General features: G+C 41.4%; 4 protein-coding genes across 6 annotated transcripts; 3 read left to right on the top strand and 1 right to left on the bottom strand.

Annotated features, from left to right (window-relative positions):
• Positions 1-15: 15 nt before the first annotated feature.
• Positions 16-2,440, top strand: LOC100697007 (trophoblast glycoprotein). The gene is made up of 2 exons (XM_003452110.5): positions 16-689; positions 941-2,440. The coding sequence occupies exons 1-2, from the start codon at positions 430-432 to the stop codon at positions 1,902-1,904; spliced, it is 1,224 nt and encodes a 407-aa protein (XP_003452158.1). The 5' UTR covers positions 16-429; the 3' UTR covers positions 1,905-2,440.
• A 1,560-nt stretch (positions 2,441-4,000) lies between these two features.
• Positions 4,001-7,017, top strand: kdf1a (keratinocyte differentiation factor 1a). Of its 3 annotated transcripts, XR_002063747.2 has the most exons (5): positions 4,014-4,402; positions 4,699-5,729; positions 5,897-6,023; positions 6,127-6,201; positions 6,918-6,936. XR_002063747.2 is itself a non-coding variant. In XM_005456726.4 (4 exons), exons 2-4 carry the CDS (start codon positions 4,718-4,720, stop codon positions 7,001-7,003), a joined length of 1,173 nt encoding a protein of 390 aa, XP_005456783.1. In that variant the 5' UTR covers positions 4,001-4,113; positions 4,699-4,717; the 3' UTR covers positions 7,004-7,017. The 3 variants fall into 3 exon arrangements, 2 of the variants coding, with proteins under 2 accessions (XP_005456783.1, XP_003452126.2); XM_005456726.4 differs by lacking the exon at positions 5,897-6,023 and having other exon boundaries at positions 4,001-4,113; positions 6,918-7,017; XM_003452078.5 differs by lacking the exon at positions 5,897-6,023 and having other exon boundaries at positions 4,018-4,402; positions 6,918-7,017.
• A 3,391-nt stretch (positions 7,018-10,408) lies between these two features.
• Positions 10,409-11,734, bottom strand: nr0b2a (nuclear receptor subfamily 0, group B, member 2a). The gene is given in 2 exon segments (NM_001279723.1): positions 10,409-10,995; positions 11,116-11,734. Coding segments are annotated over 2 exon segments (777 nt in total). The 5' UTR covers positions 11,651-11,734; the 3' UTR covers positions 10,409-10,753.
• Positions 11,735-19,897: 8,163 nt separating this feature from the next.
• On the top strand, positions 19,898-25,076 carry gpatch3 (G patch domain containing 3). Its single transcript, XM_005456725.3, has 7 exons — positions 19,898-20,352; positions 21,985-22,445; positions 22,600-22,774; positions 23,992-24,051; positions 24,143-24,264; positions 24,354-24,481; positions 24,853-25,076. Exons 1-7 carry the CDS (start codon positions 19,938-19,940, stop codon positions 25,043-25,045), a joined length of 1,554 nt encoding a protein of 517 aa, XP_005456782.1. The 5' UTR covers positions 19,898-19,937; the 3' UTR covers positions 25,046-25,076.
• Positions 25,077-25,255: the final 179 nt, after the last annotated feature.

The following is a 25,255-nucleotide window of genomic DNA, read 5'->3' as shown; positions in this document are numbered from 1 at the left end:
GCAATATTTGATCACTTGTTTATGCATTATGATATTTTATTGTATGTTTTTGGTACTTGAATAAGTATTATTTATTATTGTATGTCTGTAACCGTTTAATATTTCCATTTTTGTACCAGCATTTTGGATTTGCTGTGTGTAGAGCTCTTTGGTTGTCTCCCCTGGCAGACTGGGATATAGGTGACCGGCTGTGGGTCGTCCTCTGTACCTTTAAGGGGACCACATTTTCATCCAGCAGACTCTGTGTGATATGAACTACCATCACTTTACGGGAACCTTTATTCCCACAGTGCAGCAGACGACGACTGAGCGAGCAGTCTTTGCCACCTCTGCAGTGTCCGATCACTTTCGGAGAACAAAGGATAACAGCTAAAGTTTGATTTATGAATACACGTCTGTAGATTAAACTTTTTCAGCTCTTATTTAGAGATGTGTTTTTCTGCTGTTTTTGTGTTTTTGGGGATTCTTTTCTGTGCTCTGTGCCGCTGCTTGGAGTGTCCTTTTGGCTGTGAGTGTTTCGCTGTGATCCGCACGGTAAAATGTGTTTCTAAAGATCTGCTCACAGCACCAGAAAATATTCCAGGATATGCCAGGACCGTCATTATCACAGGGAATAATATACACCAAATTGGACCCAGTTCGTTTACGGAGCCGGAGAATATCACTAACATCATTTTAAGCAATAACAGGTGAGAATGTCAGTGTTTTTTATTTGTTTCTTTTTCAGTTTCAACCATGTATATATTAAGCCGTATTTGAATAGTGTATTTCTTTATGTTTACACAATAAATAAATAAATAAAGATCTATTTCTGTGAGTTTTGTTTTTCTTTTGTTAACCTTGATAGTACAGTGAGGTTTCCTGAGATTTCTTGTTTCCAAGCAGGAGGACATAATCAAATGTCTAAAACCTGATGTTAAAGTGTTAGTCGTCTCCTCAGGTTAACAGAGATGGCGTCCCACACCTTCTCCTCCCTGGTCAACCTGCGCTTCCTGGACCTCAGTGGAAACCAGCTGGCACTCATCCATCCAGAGGCTCTCAGCATACCTGGTAGTCCCCTTCAGGAGCTCAACCTGAGCCAGTCACTCTACAACTTTACTGCCCTTACAGACCTGACCACAGCTCTGCGCTGGGGGGGCCTTGCGGGGCTCCTCCGCCTCGACCTCTCGGGGAACAAGCTTGCGCTGCTTCCCCCGGGCATGTTCTCTCACCTTCCCAATCTGCAGCAGCTTTTCCTCACCAACAACTCTTTGGTGGCAGTCTACAGTGGGACCTTCTCTGGCATGAATCACCTGGAGGTGCTTGACCTGACACACAACACCTTCAGCACATTCAGAACCGATGCTCTGCTGGAGTTGGACAAGCTCGGGGACATCAGAATCCTGCTCGGTAACAACCCCTACACCTGCTCTTGTGAGATCAATGAGTTTGTCGCGTGGCTGAATAAATCGAGAGCTAAGGTCGATGTGGATGCTGTGAGATGTGCCTCACCTGGCACGTTAACCGACGCCCGCCTGCGAGGGCTCAGCATCCAGGATATCGGGTGTGTTGTTCCAGTCCTGGCAGAGGTTGCTGATCTCACCCTGCAGACCTCCTATGTCTTCCTGGGGCTGGTTCTGGGGCTTGTTGGCATGGTTTTTCTCTTTGTGCTCTACCTGAATCGCAAAGGTATGAAGAAGTGGATCAATGAAATGAGAGACGCTTGTCGGGATGTCCTGGAGGGCTATCACTACCGGTACGAGATTGACTCGGACCCTCGGCTGGGGCACATTTCTGCAGACAGCAGAAGGGCACAAAGGCAGTCAGGAATATCTCTGTCCCAGCAGCTGCCCAGTGACACCTCTGTTGCCCCCACAAAAACACAAGTCAGACAGCTGACAATCTCCCCACCTGTAAACTTATGATAAACTAACTGATGATTTGACATATTATGGTGTAGCTGTAAATAGTTTTAGGAGGAAATTTACAATTTTTGTCTCGAGCATTCTGTACATATTGCAGTTATAACCTAGAAACCTAAAAAAAGTGCCTTTGTGTTGTAGATGCACTAGATCCTTGCATTTGTAAGTTAGTAAGTTGTGTGTTTTTCTTCTAGATTTTTATAAGGACCTTACACATACACTACTTTGGAAATGGATGTCAGCTTTTTCAGTGTGCTTTGTTTACTTTTATATTAGCTTAAATATCTTTCCGGTAAGCAGAAGATAAAGAAAAACATAAATACCAGTAACATAAATTATAGATGACCAGTGAATGGTAGGGTAGGTCTATTCTACTGTGTTCTTCAATAAAAAAAAGCAAAACCCTTAAATTTACTCAGCCCTATATCTTTATAGGAGTGGTAATAATGCGATTTGTATTATTCGAATGAATATGTCTTGGTATGATATAAAAACCTGTGTTTACCTTAATTAGAAATAAAAAGAAATGATGTAATTAATTTCTTGTGCTGTTTTATTATAAGTGCACTGAGGAAAGCACTGCTACACAGGCTCATGTATATCTCCACGTGAGATTGCCATACTATTTCAATTCAAAGAATGGGTGATTAAGTGTTTCTATACAAGGAGAAAGTAGGGCAGAATGAATGATATCACCGGGAAATACACCTGCTGGCTCTGCAGCTGTGCACCTCTGTGTCCCTGCCGGAGCTATCTACCTATTGTATGTGCAAGTTAAAGAGGATTTATATAGAGAAATTAGAAAAGTGCACTGCTGCAATTTGAAACTCAAAAATTCTCTGCTATGCTACATCACATGGCTGTTTATCAGGGGTGTCAAGCACGCAGCCTAAAGGCCAGAACTGGCCACCAAGGGTCCACTGGACAGCTCTGGAAAATGTGAAGCTGCAAAGACCCTCTCATTTGATTTATCCTTAAGAATGGTCTGAATCATCTGCACTTTTACAGCCTTCTAGCCAACAAACACGTTGCCTACAATCTGCCCTACAGCACCAAATAAAGAAAGTAATAGATAAAGTGTTAAAAGATAGAAAATGATTTTTTTCCCCCATAACATTTCTACTCCATTAAATATCAGAAAGGTATCTGTTTTCATTGTAGAAACCACTCACGTGAAGTTTTGCTGGGACTTTCTTTTACTTATTTCTGCAAATTTTCCCCTGAATCTCTTCCTTAAGGCATTGTAAACCTACACAGGTGTTTATGTTTTTATATTCAGTCTTAAGCACATTCCGTTTGCGTAAAGCAGAATATATTAAATAATTAAACTTGCCATTAAAATCCTTTTATTTTTATTGTATTGATTTTATTCCCATATTTAATTAAATATAAATTCCTTTCTCTGTTATACTTTTTATGGAGGCTAATGAAATACTCTTCATCAAGCTTCACTCGCTTTTTCTACTCACTATGTGTTTATACACCACTCTGCATTTAATCATTAGTTATTATGAATCTTTTGCTCTCCTCCACAGTGTGTCTATTATCCTGTCTTCCTTCCCTCATTCCCAACTGGCCACCCTCCCTGAGCCTCATTCTGCCAGACGTTTCTTCCTGTTAAAAGGGAGTTTTTCCTTTCCACTTTCACCAAGTGCTTCCTCATACGGGAGTTTTCTGTCTATTATTCTAGGGTATTTACTTTAGAGTATAACGCACGTTATAAAATTTTATTGAATAACGATTTCTTGTTTTTCAAGCTATAAACAATGAATGAACATTAAACTGAACTACATGTGTAATGTTCAAACTTAAATAAAATGTAACTTAAGGATATCAATTTCTTTTTTATAGTGGGTCCGCAGTTTTAAAAAAAAAAGAATGATAAATAAAATAAAATAATATGGAAGGAAAATAAACAACAGGGCATTTTGTGTCTCATTAGATCCATCCTGTTCTTTAAGAACTCTTTAATAATTCACGAAATGCGTATCTAAACATTTTTAAACTGAAAGAAAGCCGACACATTTTTATGAAATAAAAAAAAAAAACCCCATACACGTTATTATGCAATAGTTTCCCCTCGTATCACCCCCCGCCCCCTCTTTCCTCCCCACATCTCTCGTTCCGTCCCCTGCACGTTCAAATCCGCCTCGTGTGACGTCACGACTCACCTGTGGGTGGGTGTAGGATCTGGGATTAGCTGTAGCCGCAGGTAATAGCCAAACATTGGGAGACTCTCGGCAACGCAAGACTGTAAACTTCTTTTCACTGAAAGACAAACGACGCCGATGAGCTGAGCTGTGTTTTCCCCCTCGGACTGTGGGACTCTGTTTTGGCTTTGCAAACTTTGTTGAAGTACACAAACCTAAAAATCTGTAGGCGGTTTTGTTTTCTCCGTTTGGAGCGTTAGCGTAGTTTTTTTTCTCTCTCTTTCGCTCTAAGACTTCCGCACTTTGCTCGTTGAACAAGTTGTCTGGGATAAAACTGTTTCCTCTTATGCGGTAAGTGGGCGATTTGCAAGTAAAATGGAAAAACAGTTGGATGTTGAATGAGGTTTGGGCTCAGCTTTTCTCCTCCGCGCGCACTATTAGGCAAAAAAAAAAAATCAAGGGTGGGACGAAAGTTATTGTTAAGATAGAAATCGGTGCACTCAGCTTTATTTACATTCTCCGAGCTTCATGTTAGGTTACTTCACTGAAAGCTATGTTTTTCCTGCTCCAGCTTTAAATGCAGCTTAGTTTAACATGCTGGGGGGGTTATGGAGGATGTACTAAACTGTCCTCTCCTACTCCTCCAGGTCCCAGGCTTTTTGAGCCATGCCTGGCCACAGCACAGGGGCTCCTCGCCACAAGTACCCCAACCCTAGCTCTAGGGCGGACAACCATCGACCCAACCGGACTATATCCAGGGACAGCACGACCAGCCAAGACTCCTACAAGGATCCTCATGGGGAGCAACTACGTGACCACTCCCGCTATTCAGAGGGCAGGTATGGTCGAGGAAGAAGCCACCCTCGAAACGGCACTGGAAGGAGTTCAGAGACAATAGGATTTATTCCGGGGTCGGCAGACAGCGTGCCGAGCAGCAGGCAGTCCTGTGGCTCCTGTGCCTCCATGGGCTGGAGTAGCTGTAAGGCTCTTATCTGTTGTGTTCTCACCTGTGGATTTTATGGCACCCGGGAGCCCTGCCTCCCCGTTAACGAGAGCTCCACAGACCATACCCCCAAAACGGGCGGTGACCCTCGACCTCCTAACGGCATAGCTGTGAAAAACCCTGGCATGTCTTTGGAGCCCAATAATAAGCAGCCCAAGACCTCCAGATTGCCCCTGAATGACAGTTTCCGTTACCCAGATGTGCACATAGCAGGTCAGAAGGTAAAGTACCCAGTTGCTGCCTCCAAACGGGGTCGCACATCAGGTAAAGGGGAAAGCCAGCGGCCGGTCAGCAACACCAGCCTTCTATCCTACGAGGACTACGACTTGGATGAGCAGAGCGACAAAGACATTGACTCTCTGATCACCAAGAAGCTGCTTGAGCTTTACGCCCTGCATCAGATCGACCAGCTGGCCAAGTGCACCTCTGATTCCTCCTTCTCCCGCAAGACCAACGAGATCAGCGAGCTCATCTACAGCATCGCTCAGGACTACAACCTGGAGGAGCAAGAGGCCGAGTGCAAGCTGGTGCACGGGGTCATCCGCATCAGCACGCGGAAGGGCAAAAGGAAGAAGGACTACCTGTCAACTGGGCAGCGTCCTAACGGCAGGAGTGACGGGACCCTCCCCGACAGTGGCAACGAGACCATGACAAACACCTTCATGAGCAGTGATTGTAAGAATATCTCTCTCTCTCTCTTCTTTTTTTTTTCTTTTTTTTTTTTTTTTTGCTAGAGCTGTATAAATATTTATATAGCACAAGACAACCTTGCTCACCAGCACCTTGCAGCAACATACCAAATATACCAATCATCTGACCCATCTTTTCTTAATGACTCATAGAGTCTGTTGGAACACCGGCTGTGCTGAAGCTCTTTTGTTTGCCTCGTAGCTGCGAGCTCTAAAACGCCAGGTATTTTACGTGCAGTAGCCTCATAACAATCGCTTAATCTGAGGCAAGTCGATGCAGGTGCGGCGTCTGCTAAACTCAAACACGATAACAGAGATTTCTCTTGCCTGTGTTCATTTTGTCTTGTCTTTGTTTTTGCCTTGTCTTTTGCCTTTCGCTACAGTTCCAGAGGTGAAAGTGTCAGAGCAGACGCCATCAGACGAGCTGGCGAGAAAGATGAGAAATTACAGCGGGCGAAGTGAGTGCATGCGCGGGGGTGGTGTGTGTAGGGATTTCCCATAAGTCTGTCTTCTTTTGGTTTCGTGTGGAATTAAGATACTCGGGAGTAATAAAGTAATTCTGCTTCACTATGTGGCAGTCCATCCTGGGCATTTGGGTGTAATAACCAGCCTGCTCTGTGTGTGTGTGAGACCCATTGTGCCTGCTGCAGCTGTAGGCATTTTCTCACCTCCTCCTCCTCCACCTTTCAGTCACATCCCACTCTCTTAGCAGTGAAAGCACCGCATTCCTGCCCTTTTTCCATTCCCGCATATTCTTTCACTTAACACCTGCCTATCTGCCTGCCCTCCAGCTTCATGGTAATGCTACACCACCTGCTAGACGAGCAGATCAAGTCACATTAAATATATGTCACATAATGTTCCCAGATCTGCTAAGTAATTTCACCAACTTGGGTTACAGATGGATTACGTAAACTAAGCTCCTCTTTTTTCTCTCTTTCTCCCTTGTTGTTCGGTGAAGAGGTTGGTAAAAGGACGGGTGTCCTCTTACATGTCTGTGAATGAGGGTACGCTACACCGTGTTTTCACAACTTTAACACGGTGTTCGGGGAACGTGTCCGGGTCCTGGGTTTCTCCAGGTTTTTTCGCTTAAGGATAAATGAAATTAGAGCTATGCTTTTTAACCTCACTGCATTAAATAATCCTTCCTTTTTTTCTTTTTTGTCCTTTGCAGCATATTCCTCCAGCACTACTACGGCCTACTCGGCGTACCACCACGACACTGAAACCTACTCCTCAGGTGCTCCTCTGATTCTCTAAAAGTCAAATAAAAACAAAAAGAGATGTAGCCAGTTACACGGGCTGTTTCATCCTCCTGCTGTTACCAAGTTGAGCACCTTTTACGCTGGGTGGTTGTACTTCTGCCTTTAAGTGGTCCAGCTACTACCTGCTGTTTTCAAGCATCTTTATGTTTCAAGCAAAAGGCCCACTGAGGAGACTTTCCCCCCTATTTCCCCTTCACACACACACACGCACACACACACGTTAGGAGATGTAGGTTTTTATGTATTTTTCTGTGCAGTGTTTAAAGATGGAAAAAGTGACTCCACTCAACAGGATGCCATAGGAAAGAGGCAGACGTTTGAACAGAGCCGTCCTCGTTCTTGTTTTTATCTTAATTTTTTTTGCTAGCTGTTGTGCATGTGCCGTCTGTGTGTATGAGCTTGTCGACCTCCTGCCAGTTCCCCAGAACCCTAAGACGCGTGTTTTTTACCTGAAATCTGTATTAGCCATATTTTGTAAATACCCTTATGTCGATGTTACTTTGTGGTTTTTTTAAACCATATGTGGTGTTTGTCCACATTTTTTTTTATATTGTTAGCTACCAAGTCATATTTTTAAGAAAATAATAAAAAAAAAAATCCTTCCATACCTCTTTATGCTTCTGTTTATTCAAAAGTCTAAATCTGTGCCTGGAAATCTTTTTCTCTCTCTGTATATAAAAAAGCTCAATTTGTTTGACAGCAAATGATTTTGCTCGTGTATATCAACAAGTCTTTACCTTCACGAGCTTCTCTGGCACTCTCTCTTCAGCCTATTTTTTTTCCTCTTTATCTCTGGGATTATTGTTGTCAGGCTCATCTCCCCGAGGTCACTGTGTTACAGCAGGCAGGCTTTTTCCGCCCTCAGCAAAAGAAGGAACTCGTTTGGCTGGTTCTTACAGAAAGGAAATAAAATCCACGGCTTTGTCTTTGTCATTTATGGCAAAGGCAAAGGAGCAGCACAGAAAGTCAGCCTAATTTTCTTGAAGCGGTTCAAATCTGGGTTAAACAAATGAAGCTGCATTTGTCAATAATAATTATTTTTTGTTTATTTTCGGAGCCCGTACAGTCCAGCTGTGACTTACTGCTTTAAAACGAGGGGTGGGGGGGTTAAACCGGTAGCCAAAATTGCACCAAGAAAACGCACAAAAAAAAGTTACTGAAACAATTTTGTTTTTATTCAAAACCCAGTAAATGCTTGCATGAAGACAATGACACTTCTTAACTATCTGTTCTTCAGCTCCACACACACAGCTTTTTTTTTCTTTTAGGGAAGTTGTTTCTGTGTGTGTTGCATTTGGCCTGTGTAACCCCATTTCCCCTGGCTCACTCCCCCACCAGCACATTCCTGTTTTACCTGTATGTAGGTGTCATTTAAAGGCTCACAGTTTCACAACTAACATACCACAGGACAAGACCAATCGTGAGCTTGTTCCATAAGTGATGCAGCCTGCAGATTTCCAAGAACCAGTCAAGAGTTTCCCGTCACAGCTGATTTAGCCTTTTAAGTTTTTCCTTGGCTGCTTTCAGGTGCTGAACATTTAAAATCACTCCGAGTGAGGCTTTTGCACCGATAAGGATTTGCAAATGCAATAAAGTTTAGGCTTAATTTTTATGGTTCTCTCTGTTGGGAAAATGTGTGACTTCCACTGTTTTCCATGAGAGGGGGACAGAGAACCATTAGAGAAAAAAGAAAGCACATTACGTAGACTGCCTATAAAACTGTGCTGCTACATTTAAACATAGTGTCTCCATCCTCAGGTCAAGATACATAACTAATAATAACATGGATATAATTATGGCCCCTGATAAATCCAACAACCGATTAAAAAGAATGTGTTTATGTTTTTCTAAGCTGTCATTTCCACCACCTATTCTATAATTAATAAATAAATAACTCTGCTTTTGTAATAGTGTTATATCCCCTAAAAGCTCCCTTTTTAATTTCCTCCCACCAGTAGAATCATTTTCATGCTCTCCAAAGATTGATGCAGGAATCTAACCTCAGTGATTTTGGTCCACACTGACATGATAACATCACATAGTTGCTGCAGATTTGTCAGCTGCACATTCATGATGGAAACCTCCCATTCCACCACATCTCAAATTTGCACTATATGATTGAGATCTGGTGGCTGTGGAGGGGATTTGACTGCTGTGAACTCATTTTCATGTTAAAGAAAACTGTTTGAGATGACGTGAGCTTTGTCACATGGTGCGTTAACCTGCTGGAAGCAGCCGACAGAAGATGGGTACACTGTGGTCAAAAAGGGATGGATGCGGTCAGCGACAATACTCGGTTAAGCTGTGGTTTTTAAACAATGCTCAGCGGGTACTAATGTGTGCCAGGAGAGTATCCCCCACACCATCACTCCACCACCAGCCTCAGCTCAAAGCCGAATTTTGTTTGCATGTTGTTTATGCCAAATTCTGACCCTACTATCTGATTATTGGAGCAAAAAATAAGACCCATCAAACCAGACAACATTTTTCTAATCTTCTATTGTCCAGCTTTGGTGTAGCTTTATTTTCCTGTTCTTAGCGGACAGAAGTGGCACTCAGTGTGGTCTTCTGCTTCTGCTGCTTGTAGCCCATCAGCTTCAAGGTTTGGCATATTTTGCTATCAGAAAAGCTCTTCTGCACAGCTTGGCTGTAATAACTGATTATTTGACTTGCTGTTGCCTTCCTATCAGATCGAACCAGTCTGGTCATTCTCCTCTGACCTTTGCTATCAACGGGACATTTTCACACAGAGAACTGAGATATTCTCTGTAAACGCTTTTTTTCTTCTTCTGTTTTTTGGCTTCATTAAGGTCTTTATTTGTTAAAGCAGTGCAAAGTTCTTTTGTATTCCTATCATTTTAATGTGTTCAGATACTATTTGTTTTTCTGTAATACAGTTATCTAAACCTATTTTCAATAAAGTCTTCTAGCTGTTAAATTATTTTAAATCAAAAAGCAATCATGTTAAATGTAACATGTAAAACATTTCCTGACATTTTAATGCAGAGGTTGTTTAGGTAAAAATGACTTGACAAGCATTTTTCTTGAGGAGGCATCTGGTTGAAATGCTAGGCTCGCTACTTCCTGGATCAAAGAAGAAATACTACCATAAAAAAAAGTTTTCTACTTCATTCCAATGTTTGTTTAAAGACCACCAAAATCATCCTTTTACTCCCATTTTCAAGGTATTTGCTTTTTAAGAGCTCTGGCAACAACAAGAATTTAATGTGTACATGCTGTCCTGCACATATCACTGATGGGCCTGCCAATGAAGTGCAGGGGTCAAATGTTCAAACCAGACTGTCACTATCAGATGTTCCAGCTGGTACATATATAACAAACTCAATGTTTGATTTGGCTTCCCTTTTCAGGTGACTGACACACAATTTCACTCTTCATTCGTGTAAAAAAAATAGATTTATTTGAAAACCTTTGTAAATGCAAACAATAATTATTTACAACAGAGAGCTCCCGTCATGAGATCAAGCAAACATATGGACAGTAGGTACACTCTGTCCTAATGTAGAAAGTCAAATCCAGTTCAATTGGACGAAATCGTGTCAGACTGGGCTACAGTGACCTCGGCATCATTTTCAGTGTAAGCAATTCATAACCCCATCTTCAACAATTCACAGTTTTTGTTTTCTTTGAGTTTTTTTTTTAATAGTAAATGTGTTTTAGAGCAGCCCACCATCAGGCATTCCTTCATTTCACAAAGACGGAAAAGCTCTAAAATCCACCGCTCCTATCTGCAGAAGAGCATGTCGACCAGCAGCTCCAGCAGGTTCGCCTGTCCTATCACAGGCCGGAAGAAGAGTTCAGTGATGAGGCTGGGGGTGATGCTCTGCAGCATGGAGGCTGTGAGGAGGATTCGAGCAAAGCGGTCCCCGTCCCCCGGGTGGAGGAGCTGAACCACCTTGCTTAAGGCCTGCTGAGCTTCCTGTTGCAAGCCTTCCACAAACAGGGCTGCCTTCAAATCTGGTACGTCTGTTGGTGGAAAAACAAAACAAAACTGTAAAGTTACATGAATGCTTAATATTGGACACCGTTATTAAACCACCGAACACTGACCAGAGAAAGCTGAAGCTGAACACATCGAATATGTACCTGGATTAAATATCGTGGTCCCTTTGAGGTATGCGTACTCCTTGGGGCTCAAATCCAAACTCCAAAACTTTTTGAGGCAAGACACGAGTTTGCTGACACCGGCCATAGTGGGCTGCTCCCTTTCCACCTCGGGGCTCTCGGGTCTGTTCAGGAGGATCTTTTTCAGCATGCTGTCAGTGGGGATGTCCGTCACCTCGAAGTCCACACGCTCTTGGGCCAGACCCAGAATGAAGAGTGGCGCCCAGCAGCTTTTCAGAAGGGCGAACTGGTCGTTTGGAGGCAGCTGGTTAAAGGCGGGCAAGTTTTTCATGAAATTTAGGGTTTTTACCAGAACCGCCGAAGCTTCTTTGCAAATCTCCGACGGCCTTTTCAAGCACACTGTCCGTCGTGCCTCACATTTGCATCTGTGAGGCACTGAATTGTAGCTGAAGTTGCCTTGGCTCAGTCTGCTGCCATCCATTTGGCTCAGGATGTTGTACAGGATAGGATTTGAAGTCCTATCACTGCTGGTTGAACAACGACACGCGCTGTCCATTTTAACCGAGTCACAGATTGTGTAGGCAGTTAAATGAATCCTCTGGCAGGATGGGCTCTTCACGAGCTTGTGAGCACAGCTGCTGCTGCTGCTTGGAGTCTCCCTCTATTTATAAGGCCAGCCCAACCTGCTTCAGTGGACCTTGACTTGTCAATATGCTCCATATGAAAAACAACTGTGTGCTCTGCCAGGTGACTGGAACAACCCTGGGAAACTGATAAGCTTTTCTCAATGAAAAGGAGCTGCTGAAGTAACGTCTGGCTATCAAGAGGGCTGGGTCTTATCTTGTAACCGGTGTCATTAACCCAGGCAGTACCAAGCTACCAAGGACTGCAAAAAGTAATCAGCCCCACAGTGAGCCCCTGCTTGCTGCCAGCTCACACCTGTAATACTGGAAACAGGCCAAAGTAGACTTGGGTCACTGACCTGCGAGATAACTTCAAATAAAGTGTTTCATGTTTTTTTTTTTCCCAAATAAAAGAGTAAAATCCCAGAACAGAGCTGGAATTTTAAAACTCTAATTTAGTGGAAACTGGTTGTAAACAGCCACCTTGATGTTATTGTCTTTACCTGACAATATAAAGCGCCTTGAGGCAACTGTTGCTGCGATCTGGCACTATATAAATAAAACTGAATTATTTGGCAAGGAATCTTGACTTTTAAACAAGCTGAGTTATTACTATTTATATTGTGATTTTAACCAGAGGAAGCTTTATATAAGAGAACTGTAATTCAGCCTCCTCCAGCTCACAAGGGTTGAAAGGTTGGACACATATTTGAGAAAGCAGACATTTATTTTCACTGCCACATTGCAATGTAAAGACTACAAGCATGCAGTTAAAACACAAATTCTGCACAAACCTGTGAAGAAGAGCTAGAAAACCTTCTTGTGTACCACAGGACAGCCTTGAATATGGTTCTATTTATGGTACAGAAATAGCGTTTCAGCACTATCACACACTGGTAAATGGACTGTTACTTGCATAGATCAGTTGAAATCAAATTCAAACTGCTTTCTACAGTCTCACACATCCACACAGCACTTTTATCTGTGCCTAAAACACACGCTCACACTCTGATGGATACATCAGGGGGGACTCAGGATTCAGCATACCACCCAGGAGTACTTTGACACCCAGACTGGTGAATCCGCAGCTGCCCAGTGGTATTTATTGTATTTCATGTTTTGTATTTGTAACGGATGTTCCAATGAAAACACCGACACCACTAAAAGTCCAGATCGCTGGCAGTCTCGAGAATCCCTCCCTCCTGTAAAGATTAATCTGCAGTTTGGGAACAGGCAGAGATAACTGGTTAGTGGATCACAGGTCAAGCTTTGTGTAACACGGGGACTTACTATTAAAGCAGGGTCAGGTGATTATGATGATTCTGAGGCGACTGGACTGGGTGTGTGGCCGTTTATCTATTAGCTGGAGAATCCACAGCATCTGTACAAAATGACCGCTGAGATATTTCAGTCTGCACCCAAGAAGTAGACTGCACCGTACCTGCAGCCCTCCAGCTCTGACCCGTCCACTCAATAAAAAAACAAAAAACTAATGTGTGAGAAACTGCTCTATTGACACAACTGCTACACACATTTTTTTTCTCCCACCACCCCTCAAAAAATATTTTTTACAATTAAACACAAAACCACCTGCATAAAACTGTTATTTATTATTTATTATTGGTTTTGCTTTTGTGAGTTTTACGAATTTGGGGGTTTTGGTTTATTATCTGAAGCTTAAGTGTTTCGTTTTTTCAGATGTATGTAGGGATTTACTTAAAATTGACCTTGGAAGTTATTCATTTTTAGGGCAAATCTGGAACCAGGAATTTTTAGAAGTGTTCTTTATCATTGTGAGATGGGATAAAATTGGAAATTGTGTGTCTTATATCTTCACAAATACACACACAAATATTTAAAAAATGTTCTCAAGTCAATATAAAAGAAATCCAGATCAGTCTGGGTCGAACTCCTGTGTACTGTGAAGGGAATTTCCAGCCCTGGCTGTGTGTGCAGACTTTACGGCGATTGCCCTGATACGTGCTGTACTACTGTACTGCGAAAAAAATATCTAGTAAACATTTGTACTGGCCATGGCAAATTATTGTACTCATGAGGTTGATCTTACTTCAGTCTGTGACATTCTTATATCTCTTTATATATCAAACTAACTTTTATGAATTTTCTTTTCAAGTTTATGAAACTTGAAAGGAGCACAACAAAATCCTGTACGTGGAGTTCATGACGTCCGTAACATGTCGTACACTTTTCCACTTGTCATTTAAATGCATTTATCCTATTTTGTTATCTTCCCCGTACCTGGCACCGAGGTTTGGGGCTGATAAGAAAATGATTTTATTATCATAAGAAATAAACAAACAACCCAATGTGGAAGACCTCTGGTTTGAACATCCAGTGCCATGAACTATAGACAGTAAAACATTTATGATAGTCAGTGATCCCGGGTGCCACCATATATGATGTACCATCCTCGTTATTTATTGTTATTTAGTGACACATTTGCCAAAAAGCCTGACAAGCCCAGAAGCTTGAAACTGGAAGTTTAAGAGGAAGATCTGAACTGCAGGGTACCTGTGTCAAGGTCAGTTCATAAAGTGAATGACCGTAATAAAGAGATTACACACCAGACACAACTGGCAGCACCAGTCACCGAATATTTGTTTTACGTTATCAATGCCTTTACTCATTCCTTGAAAGAATACATGAAAAATGTTTAACAGCCCTGTTTTTTTTTTCACAGGGTGATCTCATTATGATGGACAGTATCATATCAATCATATGGGACACGATGTCTGTACTCACAGAAGCCTAATCGAAGTGGACCGCAGCTTCAAAACATGATAAGACGCATGGGTTATCTTCCCTTCAGGAAAGTGACCTATACTTCACTCAGCAGCCCTCAGGCTTCATCAAGCATGCTGACAGTTGTAAATGCTTGTGATAAGGCCCGTGTTTATAGAGGTTTGGAGCAGGCACAGACGGGCACGGAGGACAGACGCTTATCTCTGCCAGGACAGTAAAACGAAAACGTCCTTCATACTATAAGTAGAACAACCACTGTGTTCGGAGTAAAGGGAAGCAAGATGGTGATGAAGTATGATGTAATAGACAGGAGCTGGAGACTGTTTTCCTAATATCTTCAAAATTCATGCACCTTAAAAGAATTTATTAGGTGACTTTACTGTAATTGCATTATTGGATTTGTGGGATATGTGTCAACAAGTAGCTCAGACTCATCTTCACAGACTGAGTGCCTGAACTTCCACTGCTTCCAGTTTTTTCAGGCCACTGAACGCTCCGTGCTACCACGTGGGTGCATGATGGACGTCATGTGTTGAACATGACTTTTGGCCTTGACCCACTGCTAATACAGCGGAGGTTCATTTGCCTGGTTCCATTTTAATAAGGTCATCAACCCAAAGATGATTCACACAGGGTGGCCTCATGGGAACATGTACTCAGGAGAAGAAAAAAAACAGAATCACTAAATTAAAACTCAGATTGAAATTGCATTTATATACACATAGAACCTCAATTGCAGTGAAATAAAAGAACAACCAAAAAAAAGACATTTAAATGAAAGAATTATTAAATGAAGTAGTAAATGGTCTATCATTCCCCTTTTTGAGCTCTTTAATTTTAAGAATAAACTTTAAAATAAACATCCTCTTTTCAAATGATGCCGAGTTTTTCGGCAGTGACTGTTCAAGAATGTGCCCCAGTGAGCAAAAAAATCACATTTTACATGGTTGTAAACTTAACAAGGTTCCAAGTCGAGCTTCACCATGCAACAAGAAGAAATAGCAGTGAGACAAAATATTTTTTTGAGCATGCAATTTATTGAAAACAATGCTTAAACTGAAACAGGCTGTTTTACAGCTGATCAAATGTTTAGGACCACACTTCCACAAAACCCATAACAGAAATCAAAGTTCCAAACATGGACTCAGTAATGAGTAGCTCCACTGTTATTGTTGATCACTTCAGAAATTTGTTGCAGCGTGCTTGATGCAAGCGTTTTCATTAGGTGAGTGGGAACATTTCTCCAAGTAGTGGAGACGGCCACATGAAGGGCATCTACTGTCTGGAACTGTTGTCCATTTTTGTAAACTTCCCTTGTCATCCATCCCCAAAGGTTCTCATTTGGAATTAGATCAGGGGAACACGCAGGATGGTCCAAAAGAGTGATGTTATTCTCCTGGAAGACGTCCCTTGTCCCGTGGGCATTGTGTACTGTAGTGTTGTCCTGTTGAAACGCTCAGTCGTTACCACACAGACGAAGGCCCTCAGTCATGAGGGATGCTCTCTGCAACATCTGGACATAGCCAGCGGCCGTTTGACACCCCTGCACCTCCTGAAGCTCCATCGTTATACTGAAGAAAAAGGATCCCAGACCATTATGGTGCCCCCTCCACATGACGTGTAGAAAGAATCTCAGGTGGGATCTGCTTGTCACGCCAGTAACGTTGGAAACCATCGGGACCACCAAGGTTAAATTTATTCTCATCAGAGAATAAAACTTTCTTCCACCTTTCCATGTCCCGTGTTTGGTGCTCTCTTGTCTGAACGGTCAGTTCTGTGGTGTTCAAGGAGACGAGGCCTTTGAAGACGTTTTTTGTCTTTGAAGCCCTTCAGTCTCAGATTCCGTCTGATGGTTATGGGGCTGCAGTCGGCACCAGTAGCCACCTTAATTTGGGTTTAGGATCGTCCAATGTCCTGACAGCCAATTGGATCCTCCGGCTCAGTGCTCGATGAAATTATGGGTCTTCCACTTGACTTTTTTGTTCCATAACCCTCAGGATCATTTAAGAAATTCCAAATGACTGTCTTACTGCATCCCACCTCAGCAGTGATGGCGTGCTGCGAGAGACCCTGCTTATGCAGCTCAACAACCCGACCACGTTCAAAAAGAGAAAGTTTTTTTGCCTTTGCCATCAGAACATCATGACAGTGTGACTACCTGACAGAAAATGTCAATAAATCCACATTTTTGCACAGATTTGGCCTTTTAAAGGCATGTGGTCCCAAACTTTTGATCAGCTATGAAACAGCCTGTTTCAGTTTAAGCCTTGTTTTCAATAAATTGCATGCTCAAAAAATGTTTTGTCTCACTCCCATTTCTTCTTGTTGCATGTTGAAGCTCTACTTGGAACCTTGTTAAGATCCAACCATGCAAAATATGGTTTTTTGCCATTTTTCAAGTGGTCTTAAACTTTTGATCGGGACTGTATATAATAGACATCCAGCAAATTCTTTGATTTATACCTGCTTCATGTTAGAATCTGTTCATGCATTTAGAAAGTGATTTCTTTTCCTGTGTATGCCTTAATACATATACTGAAACATTTTGTTTCATTAATATTTAAAAGGCTGCAGCAGGATATATATGTATATGTGCCAAAGCTTTTATTGCATTGACAGTGTGATTGAGATCATTGTCATGCTGAAAAATGAAGCTTCTGCTAATCAGATGCTTTTCACGTGTTATTGAATGGTGGTTCAAAATCTGACTATACACGTTCATAATTTCACCAATTGCGAAAAGATCCCCAACACCACTGGCTGAAATTTTAATGACACACTGCACACCATGCTGAGATTTGCCAAGTTTTGAACGACCTTGTTGGTGCACAAATACTATTTTATGTCTTTCAAATTGTGTTATCTTTGGTATTTTTCATAGTTTTGACTAAACAAGTGGGAACTAATGATGTGTTTGTTGCCACTTAAAATTGGTTCTTTGCTTAGCTGCCTGCTATGTGTACACACAACACAGGTTCATTTCTTGAGTTAGGTGGCTGTTTTATGATCTAATCACATATTAACCACATCTACTGCGGTTTAATTTTTATTTTTTTACATCACACACGTTCACACATGCACATTCTCAAGAATTTGTTTGAACTTCCACTAATCAGGAGGGTGATGACTAATGCATGGTGTGTGTGTAATATGATGTGTGACATAATGTCAGAGTCCAGACACCCGAGTCTAGTTTTACTGCCCATTACTATAAAAATACAACAATAAAAGCTGAGGTGAAGGACAAAGCAAGGGTTACCTTTGGGTTAATGAACTCTGACTAGATATATTTCCCAGCTGCCGCTTTCTCTTTTATCCTTTTACTAGTCAAGTTAAGTTAAACAGTTTTGAACACATCTTGGTGTATTTCTAATGAAATGAAGAAGGTTTTACTGTGACCATTGTTAAAGAGGCAGAATTGGCGACTTATAGTCAGTGTGAAAAGAAATATACCTGTGCAGCCAAGTGAGACATGATTAAACCTGTTGTCTATCAAAGTACATCGATGCCACTTTGATGTGACCTTTTATAATATATACTGTATGAAAACATTAGGACAACGCTTAAGCAGTTTTATTAATCCAGTTGACTATTTACTGAGCTATCGGTATCGGCATGTATAATAGCAGATAAAAGAACATTTTAAAACTAAAGGAAAAACTGGAGAAAGACCGATCAACCATGTAAAGAGTGTTAATTTTAGCAGCATTTGAAGGCATCTGAATGTAATTCTGTGTTCATAATTTACCTGTTTGGGATCCACAAACACAGCAACCAGCTGACCTGTGCAGAATCGACGGACGGTAAACAACAAAATATAAAATATCATATAACAAATTTGGAAAAGGGAAATCTGTATATGTTGTGTGTGTCTGAGAGAAAAAAAAGCCAATACACTGGAATATCAGATTTTAAAAATACATTAAAGAAAAATGAATTTTGTCCTTACGCCAAATATCGGTATCAGTATCAGTTGGGCTCTATTTTCTATAATTTTATATTTATGATTTGCGATCATAAAGATCTTGCATCATTTTGTTTTCCACAAATTACACAGCACATTTATATACAGACTTTAAACAAAAAATTCAACCGTTAAGACCCAAGATGTGATTTTAAGCAATCTGATTATATATTTTGAGCATTACTGGTTGTGTGGATGTCAGGGGGGATTTCCCAGTGAAAATATAAAAAAGACTGATGATTCTTTGGCTATGGTCTGGATTTTTGTGCTGATTGTATGTTGGGTCCCTGCATTAGTTTTATTATTATATTACTGCTTTTCTTTCTTTAATATGTTTATTTGGATTTCTGTTAGTTCCTGTTTTAGACTTTGAATTCAAGCTGATAATGAAAAATGCTTTTTATTATTTTCTGTCTGTCTGTAGTCAGGTGTTGGGGTCCTGAAAACTGTGGCTGACAGACACACACAAGCTGGTACATGTGAATTTCCACTGTATCTACATTGTACACTAAATAAATAAATGTTTAAATACTGACATTCAAAGTTGAGCTAACGGTTTCTGTACTCCTTCCTTTACTCCACTGCATTTGTCTGACAGCCTTAGTTTCAGATTACAGTGAAAAACTGTGGATCTCTGAATTCTGTGACTTTGATATTTTCTGATAAACTGAATGAGGACATGTTCCTTTATGGGTTGAGAGCCTTCTCCTTCTGATATATAAAGAGTTAAAAACGGTCTTGGATTAGCTGTAACAAGGGTTGTTCAAAGGTAAACAGGGCTGTTTTCTAGGCCCATAAAAAAGACTTTTAAGAGCTACCTGGCTTTGACAGGTCAGGGACGCTATAAACGCAACACTCATATATATTATGATGTGTTGATGTATATTAAACTGTACGCACATTATAAAAAAGCAAGCTTAAATGAGCTCAACATTAAACATTTACATCTATAAAACATACACAGACAATATAATGCAGGAGTCTCATAAAACCAAAAACATCATATGCAATAGTAGAAAGAGAAAAAGTACTTTCAGAAAAGACGTTAGGGAGAGAGAGATACTCTCCAAATATCCTGAATTTGATTATGATGGAGAATTCAGAAAAGGGGAGTAAAAAGGAGGGATTTCCCGGGCTGTTTTAATTTAATCAGATTTGATTAATTGAAAGGTTTTGCTCATAACACCTAAAAATTACAGAAAAAAAGATTAGTGTTTATTTTGAGATTAAAATCGAATTAAACTAGAAATGCTCTTAAATATTATTTTCAGATAATTCTTTCAAATAACTACCTGAAAAAGTTCCTGCAGGTTTTTCCAAGATGGCTTCTTGCGTTTAACTTTATTACTTTATGAAAAAAATGTTAACATGCTTAATAATTGTTATTTGTAATTATTACTAATGAAAGTTTATGAATTGATGAGCTTTACTTCTGTAACGTCTGCAGAAGCGGATATGACGTCATTTACGAACGCTACTGAAGATAAACAATCATGGCGGACGCTGAAACTGCCCCTTCGGTGTATTTTGCAATAAGCAACATTCCCGTCGCGTTTCGCTCAGCGGACCTGAGGAATTATTTCAGTCAGTTCATAGAAAGCGGCGGTTTTCATTGTTTTCACTACCGACACAGGCCGGAGGTTCTCCGGGAGTCCGGAGCGCCTGAGAACTCGGTGTCCGGAGATGGCTCGGAGCCCCGTTCCTCATCTTCGGAGTCCGCTGAGCTAACAAAGATCACAGCCGAGTCAAAGCCGGCGGTGAGGTCGTGCTGCTGCGTCGTCTCAGTTCGCGCTAAGGACGCTGAGAGGTTCGTGAGGATGTATGCGGGGAACCACTGGATCGACGCGAAGGGAAACTGGCTGGCAAGACGATGTGTTATCAAGAGAGTCAAAGTTTCCTATGACAAAGGTGAATGATGTAATGTGCGACGTATTAATAGGGCACATTAGTCACTGACAGGTCAAGCTGAGGAGTATTAGTTATCATCCAGTGATAAAGGCTGTAGCTCCTGTGCCTCTGCTGTGAGCCTTAGAAGAAAATCACAGCCTGAATTATAAAAATAAGCAATTATTTATTTATCTTATATTTGGGGAAATGCTTTTAAGTCAACAAAGCAAAACTGAATTTTAACAGATGTGGAGGATTATTAAAACGTATTACGACCAGGATGACTTCCTGGATCTGTCCTTGTAGCAGTGAAGCTGACATGGGTGAAGGTATATTTTGCTGTTAACTGTAAGGTAGAGGCAGTAGAATAACATCTGCCTCCATCTCCTATCCCTTGAAGAAGATGCAAAGGACAGGACTGAGATGAGCTGTGGTGACCCCCTAAGGAGAGCAGCTGAAAGAAGAAGACAGACATTAAAATGTTAAATTGGCTGGGTCTTATATACTATAACGTTTTTCTTTTACTTGAACACTCACTGTGCTTCATACAGCTCGTCTCCTTCACCCATTCATAGAAGCACTTTTTAAATTGCTTTCTGTCTAACACTGACACTCTGATGGATGAGAGAAACTTGGTTAGTTGCCGAAGCTGCTCAAAATACAACTCAATATTGTAACACTTCTCCAGTCTGCATGCCAGGGATCAAACCACCAAGCTTCTGATTAGTAGATGACCTGCTCTACCTCTTGAGTTATAGTCACCCCACAGTGTTGGAGAGAGATTCCAAATTTAGTGGAGAGAAGACAGGGAAGCTGGGACAAAGAGCATGGGCAAGACACACAGTAAATGGCCTTGGGGCAGATTTGAACTTAGGCCTCTCTTAGGCAATAGCGTTACGGCACACGGGTCTCCTATACTGGTGTCTGAAATAACTTGATTTTATTTGGAAGAGACCTCCAGCTGAATCAGGCTCAGGCTGGAGCATATAGACAACAAGCAGGACTAAAAAAAGGTTAAGATCATGCAGTAGTGGCATATTAAACATATGGGGAGTGAAAAGATGGGAAATGGAGACTATATGCTCAGTGCATCATGAGAAGCCTCAGCCCAGCACCTTGAGCCTGTAGCAAAAAACAATTATGACTATCTTGTTAACTATAAGCTTTATCAATAAGGAAAGTTTAAATCCTAACTTTCAACGTAGAAGAGGTGTCTGTCTCCTGGATCCACTGGGGAGGATCTGACAGCTAAAGGCTCTGACTCCCATTCTACTTTTGGAAACTCCACAAATCATAAGCCTGCTAAGAGTGCTACTGGGATGATATTAAACTTTAAGGTCTTTAAGATAAGATGGCGGCTTTGTATGTGAGGAAAAGGATTTAAAATTCAGTTCTGGTTTTAACAAGAAGCCAGTGAAGAGAAGCCAGTATGGGGAAAAATATGATCTCTCTTTGTGGTCCCTGTCTGCACTCTCGTTGCAGCGTTTTGTTTTGTTTTGGTTTTCACTGAAGGCTTTATGGGAAGTTTTTAGGAGAACCTGACAGTAAGGAATTACAATGACCCAGCCTAGAAGTAAGAGATGCATGAACTTTTCACATCATGTGGTTTTTGTCACTGTTTTTACATGTATTATTATTTTTTCTTTCTTTCAGATGACGGATCTTTCCCCTATAAAACAAAGTATGAACAGCGGCACCGTGTTTCCTTAACGGAGCGATTCACAGAGGCCGACCTCAGAAGCCTCTCCGAACTTAATCCACCTGCTCTGATGCAGAACGGGAATGTGGGCACACCCGTAAAAGTGTTTCTCCAGCTCATCCAAGCCTGCCGCCTGCCTCCACGCCTCATTCGGAAACTGGGGCTCACTTTCCCCAAGACGAGTTCCAACCGTCGCTATGGGAACGTGCCCTTCCAGTACCATGACACTTGCACACTTCCAGCCACAGAACAGACTGTATTAACAGCTGCTGGACATGAAATATCAGGACCAGGTACTTTGCCTGGTTCATCCTTAGGATCGAGGCAGCTGGATGATAACACAGAAACCACTGAGGCTGATGAAGCACAGAAAGAAGACGCAGAGGAAGAGGATGCACAGTCGAATGCTGATGATGTAGGTTCAGTTCATACCTATCAACCAGCTGTCTGTCAGCGTGTCGGATAAATGTATTGGTTTTAGTTTGTGTCGGCTGTCCAATAGGCGCAGCCTAACTAAAACCATCATCCCTTTATTGTAGATGCTAATTTCTTCATGTGATTGATTGTAGGATGATGACTGCTGTGAGGAGTGGGAACGCCACGAGGCTTTGCATGAGGATGTAACAAGCCAGGAGCGAACCAAAGAGAGACTGTTTGAAGAAGAGATTGAGCTGAAGTGGGAAAAAGGAGGCTCAGGTCTGGTGTTCTACACTGATGCTCAGTACTGGCAAGAGGAAGAAGGAGGTAGGCACCAAAAACACTAATTCACTTTGAAGAAAAAGGCTTGCATACTATATAATGTTAATAAACGAGCAATGGGGTGTGCAGGTTATTAAGCAAACTTTAGGTAAAATAGGTGTGGAAAGGCAAACTGAAAGTGTGTGTATGTGTTAATTAGTATAAGAAATCAATTCAGTCGAGATGCTGAAAACAAAATTCTGCCTTACAATAACATACATTAAAAGATAATTGCAAATATACTCACTGGCCGCTTTGTTAGATACACCTCTTCAGTAGCTTGCTAATTCAAAAATTCCATCAGCCAATCACATGCCAGCAACTGAATGAGTTTAGGCATGCGAACGTGGTCAGGACGACCTGCTGAAGCTTAAACCAAGCATCAGAATAGGGAAGAAAGATCGTTTAAGTAACTTGAAACATAGTTGTTGCTATCAGACAGGTTGGCCTGAGTATTTCAGAAACTGCTGATCTTCCGGTGTTTTTCGCACACAACCATCTGTCGGGTTTACAGAAAACGGTCCAAAAACAAGAAAATATAAAGTGAGCAGCAAATTGTGGGTGAAAATGCCTCATTTGGTGTCAGAGGAGAACAACCAGACAACAGTAGTTTAAATAATCACTTGTTACAAAAAGGGGGGGCAGAACAGCATCTCTGAACATGTTAAACCTTGAAGCAGATGGGCTGCAGCAGCAGATGTCCACACTGAGTGCCACTCCTGTCTGCTAAGAACAGGAAACTGATGTTCACAAAAGTTCAACAACTCTGGGCAAAAGAAGACTGGAAAAAAACTTTGGAAACATTGGAACATCAGAATTGGGAGTAACCAACATGAAAGCATGGATTCATCCTGCCTTGTGTCAACGGTTCAGGTTGCTGGGGTGTGGAATATTTTCTTAGCACACTTTGGGATTCTTCGTACCAACTGACCATCATTTAAATGTCACAGTCTACTTTTGTGTTGCTACTCACCATGTAGATCCATCTTTTTGACCACAGTGTACCCATTTCCAGCAGAATACAAGCCATGTGAAAACACTGAGATCATCATAAACTGGTTTCTTGAACATGACAATGAGTTCATTGTACTCAAATGGCAGTCACCAGATCTCAATTCAATAGAGGGATGTGGTGTAACCAGAGATTTACATCATGAACAAATAGCTAACAAAACAAAAGCGACTGTGTGATTACATTCATGTGTGTTTCTCTCGTTTTTCAGACTTTGATGAACAAACTGCCGATGACTGGGATGTTGACATGAGTGTTTACTATGATAAAGGTAACTTTTTTTTTTTTTTTTTTACCCTAATTAACTAAACTGTGCTCTATTAATGCAGGGTCAGATTTCCTTTAACCAAGTCCTTTTACAGATGGAGGTGACATGGATGCTCGAGATTACGTCACAATGCGGTATGAAAAGAGGCTTAGGGAGGGTCATGAAGATGGATCGGGGCACAATCAGTCTATTGGCCGCTTTGAGAGGTTCACTAAGGTGAGGAGGTTGCCATCACATATAACTTAATCTAATCTTTCCTCTTGTTACACGTCAGATAAATGCACATATATTTTTTCTCTGATTAGGGCTTTGGGCGTCGTGTGATGGAGAAACAGGGCTGGAGGGAAGGTGAAGGCCTGGGAAACAGCCAGATTGGAATTTCTGAAGCACTTGAAAATGAGGGGCAACATCCCAACTGTAAAAGAGGCTTTGGGTGAGCATGAGCACAATCAACTAAAGCTGCGTCTACGCTGGAAACAATTCCCTTTTCGACTTTGCTCTGCAGCTGACGGCAGGTCGCTTGTTCCAGGCTCAAGTGTCAATCAATACTGCTATTCTTCACTCTCATTGGTAGTTGTTTCGATCCTATGGAGGAAGTTAAAAGAAGTTAACATAAGTTTACATCCAACCCGCTTCCCATCGCCAGCAGTTATTTCGGCCTTAGTCACTTGAAACTGCAGGATGTCACTCACTTTGCTTCCAGTGTGGATGCTTAACAGCCACCTTCTAATATAATTTTAAGCTTTGGTATGTGAGGCAGGTGATGCTGATGCTGTGGGGGGTTTTTCCTTTTCTTTTTTGCAGGTATCATGGAGAGAAATTGGTCTTACATCCTGTAAAAAAGGCCAGAACAGATTATCATATAACTACAGTGTATGATAAACCCAAAGACATAGACAGAGGCGATACCTTGCTGAGACGGCAGCCGAACACAAGTATGAAGTACAGAGGGTGGCAACCAGGTGGCAGCATTGGCCCACAAAGATCACAAAGATGACTTTAATAAAATTTTATTGAAACCATTTTAACGTCATGGAAGTCTTTTTTTTTTTTTTTAAACACACACCTATATCTGTATCTATAGATATATATATGTATATGTTAAAATCCTTTTTTTCATGTGATTAGTGTCTCTAATTTTTAATCTCACACAAAGTCTAGTTTTCCTATATTAACTTATATACATGTGTATAAATTGTACCAAGCT

The sequence above is a fragment of the Oreochromis niloticus genome, linkage group LG11 (genome assembly GCF_001858045.2).
Source record: "Oreochromis niloticus isolate F11D_XX linkage group LG11, O_niloticus_UMD_NMBU, whole genome shotgun sequence".
In the NCBI taxonomy this organism is placed as follows: Eukaryota; Metazoa; Chordata; class Actinopteri; order Cichliformes; family Cichlidae; genus Oreochromis; species Oreochromis niloticus.
Note: the sequence above shows the minus strand (reverse complement) of the source record. Positions and strands in the feature narration are given on the sequence as shown.

Bases quoted from the DNA above. Each gene is read 5' to 3' on its own strand.
- kdf1a (XM_005456726.4), top strand. From the start codon at position 4,718: ATGCCTGGCCACAGCACAGGGGCTCCTCGCCACAAGTACCCCAACCCT. The intron at 5,730-6,126 runs GTAAGAATATCT...CTTTCGCTACAG, and splicing joins CACCTTCATGAGCAGTGATT to TTCCAGAGGTGAAAGTGTCA. The intron at 6,202-6,917 runs GTGAGTGCATGC...TGTCCTTTGCAG, and splicing joins GAGAAATTACAGCGGGCGAA to CATATTCCTCCAGCACTACT.
- LOC100697007 (XM_003452110.5), top strand. From the start codon at position 430: ATGTGTTTTTCTGCTGTTTTTGTGTTTTTGGGGATTCTTTTCTGTGCT. The intron at 690-940 runs GTGAGAATGTCA...TCGTCTCCTCAG, and splicing joins ATCATTTTAAGCAATAACAG to GTTAACAGAGATGGCGTCCC.
- gpatch3 (XM_005456725.3), top strand. From the start codon at position 19,938: ATGGCGGACGCTGAAACTGCCCCTTCGGTGTATTTTGCAATAAGCAAC. The intron at 20,353-21,984 runs GTGAATGATGTA...TCTTTCTTTCAG, and splicing joins CAAAGTTTCCTATGACAAAG to ATGACGGATCTTTCCCCTAT. The intron at 24,482-24,852 runs GTGAGCATGAGC...TCTTTTTTGCAG, and splicing joins AACTGTAAAAGAGGCTTTGG to GTATCATGGAGAGAAATTGG.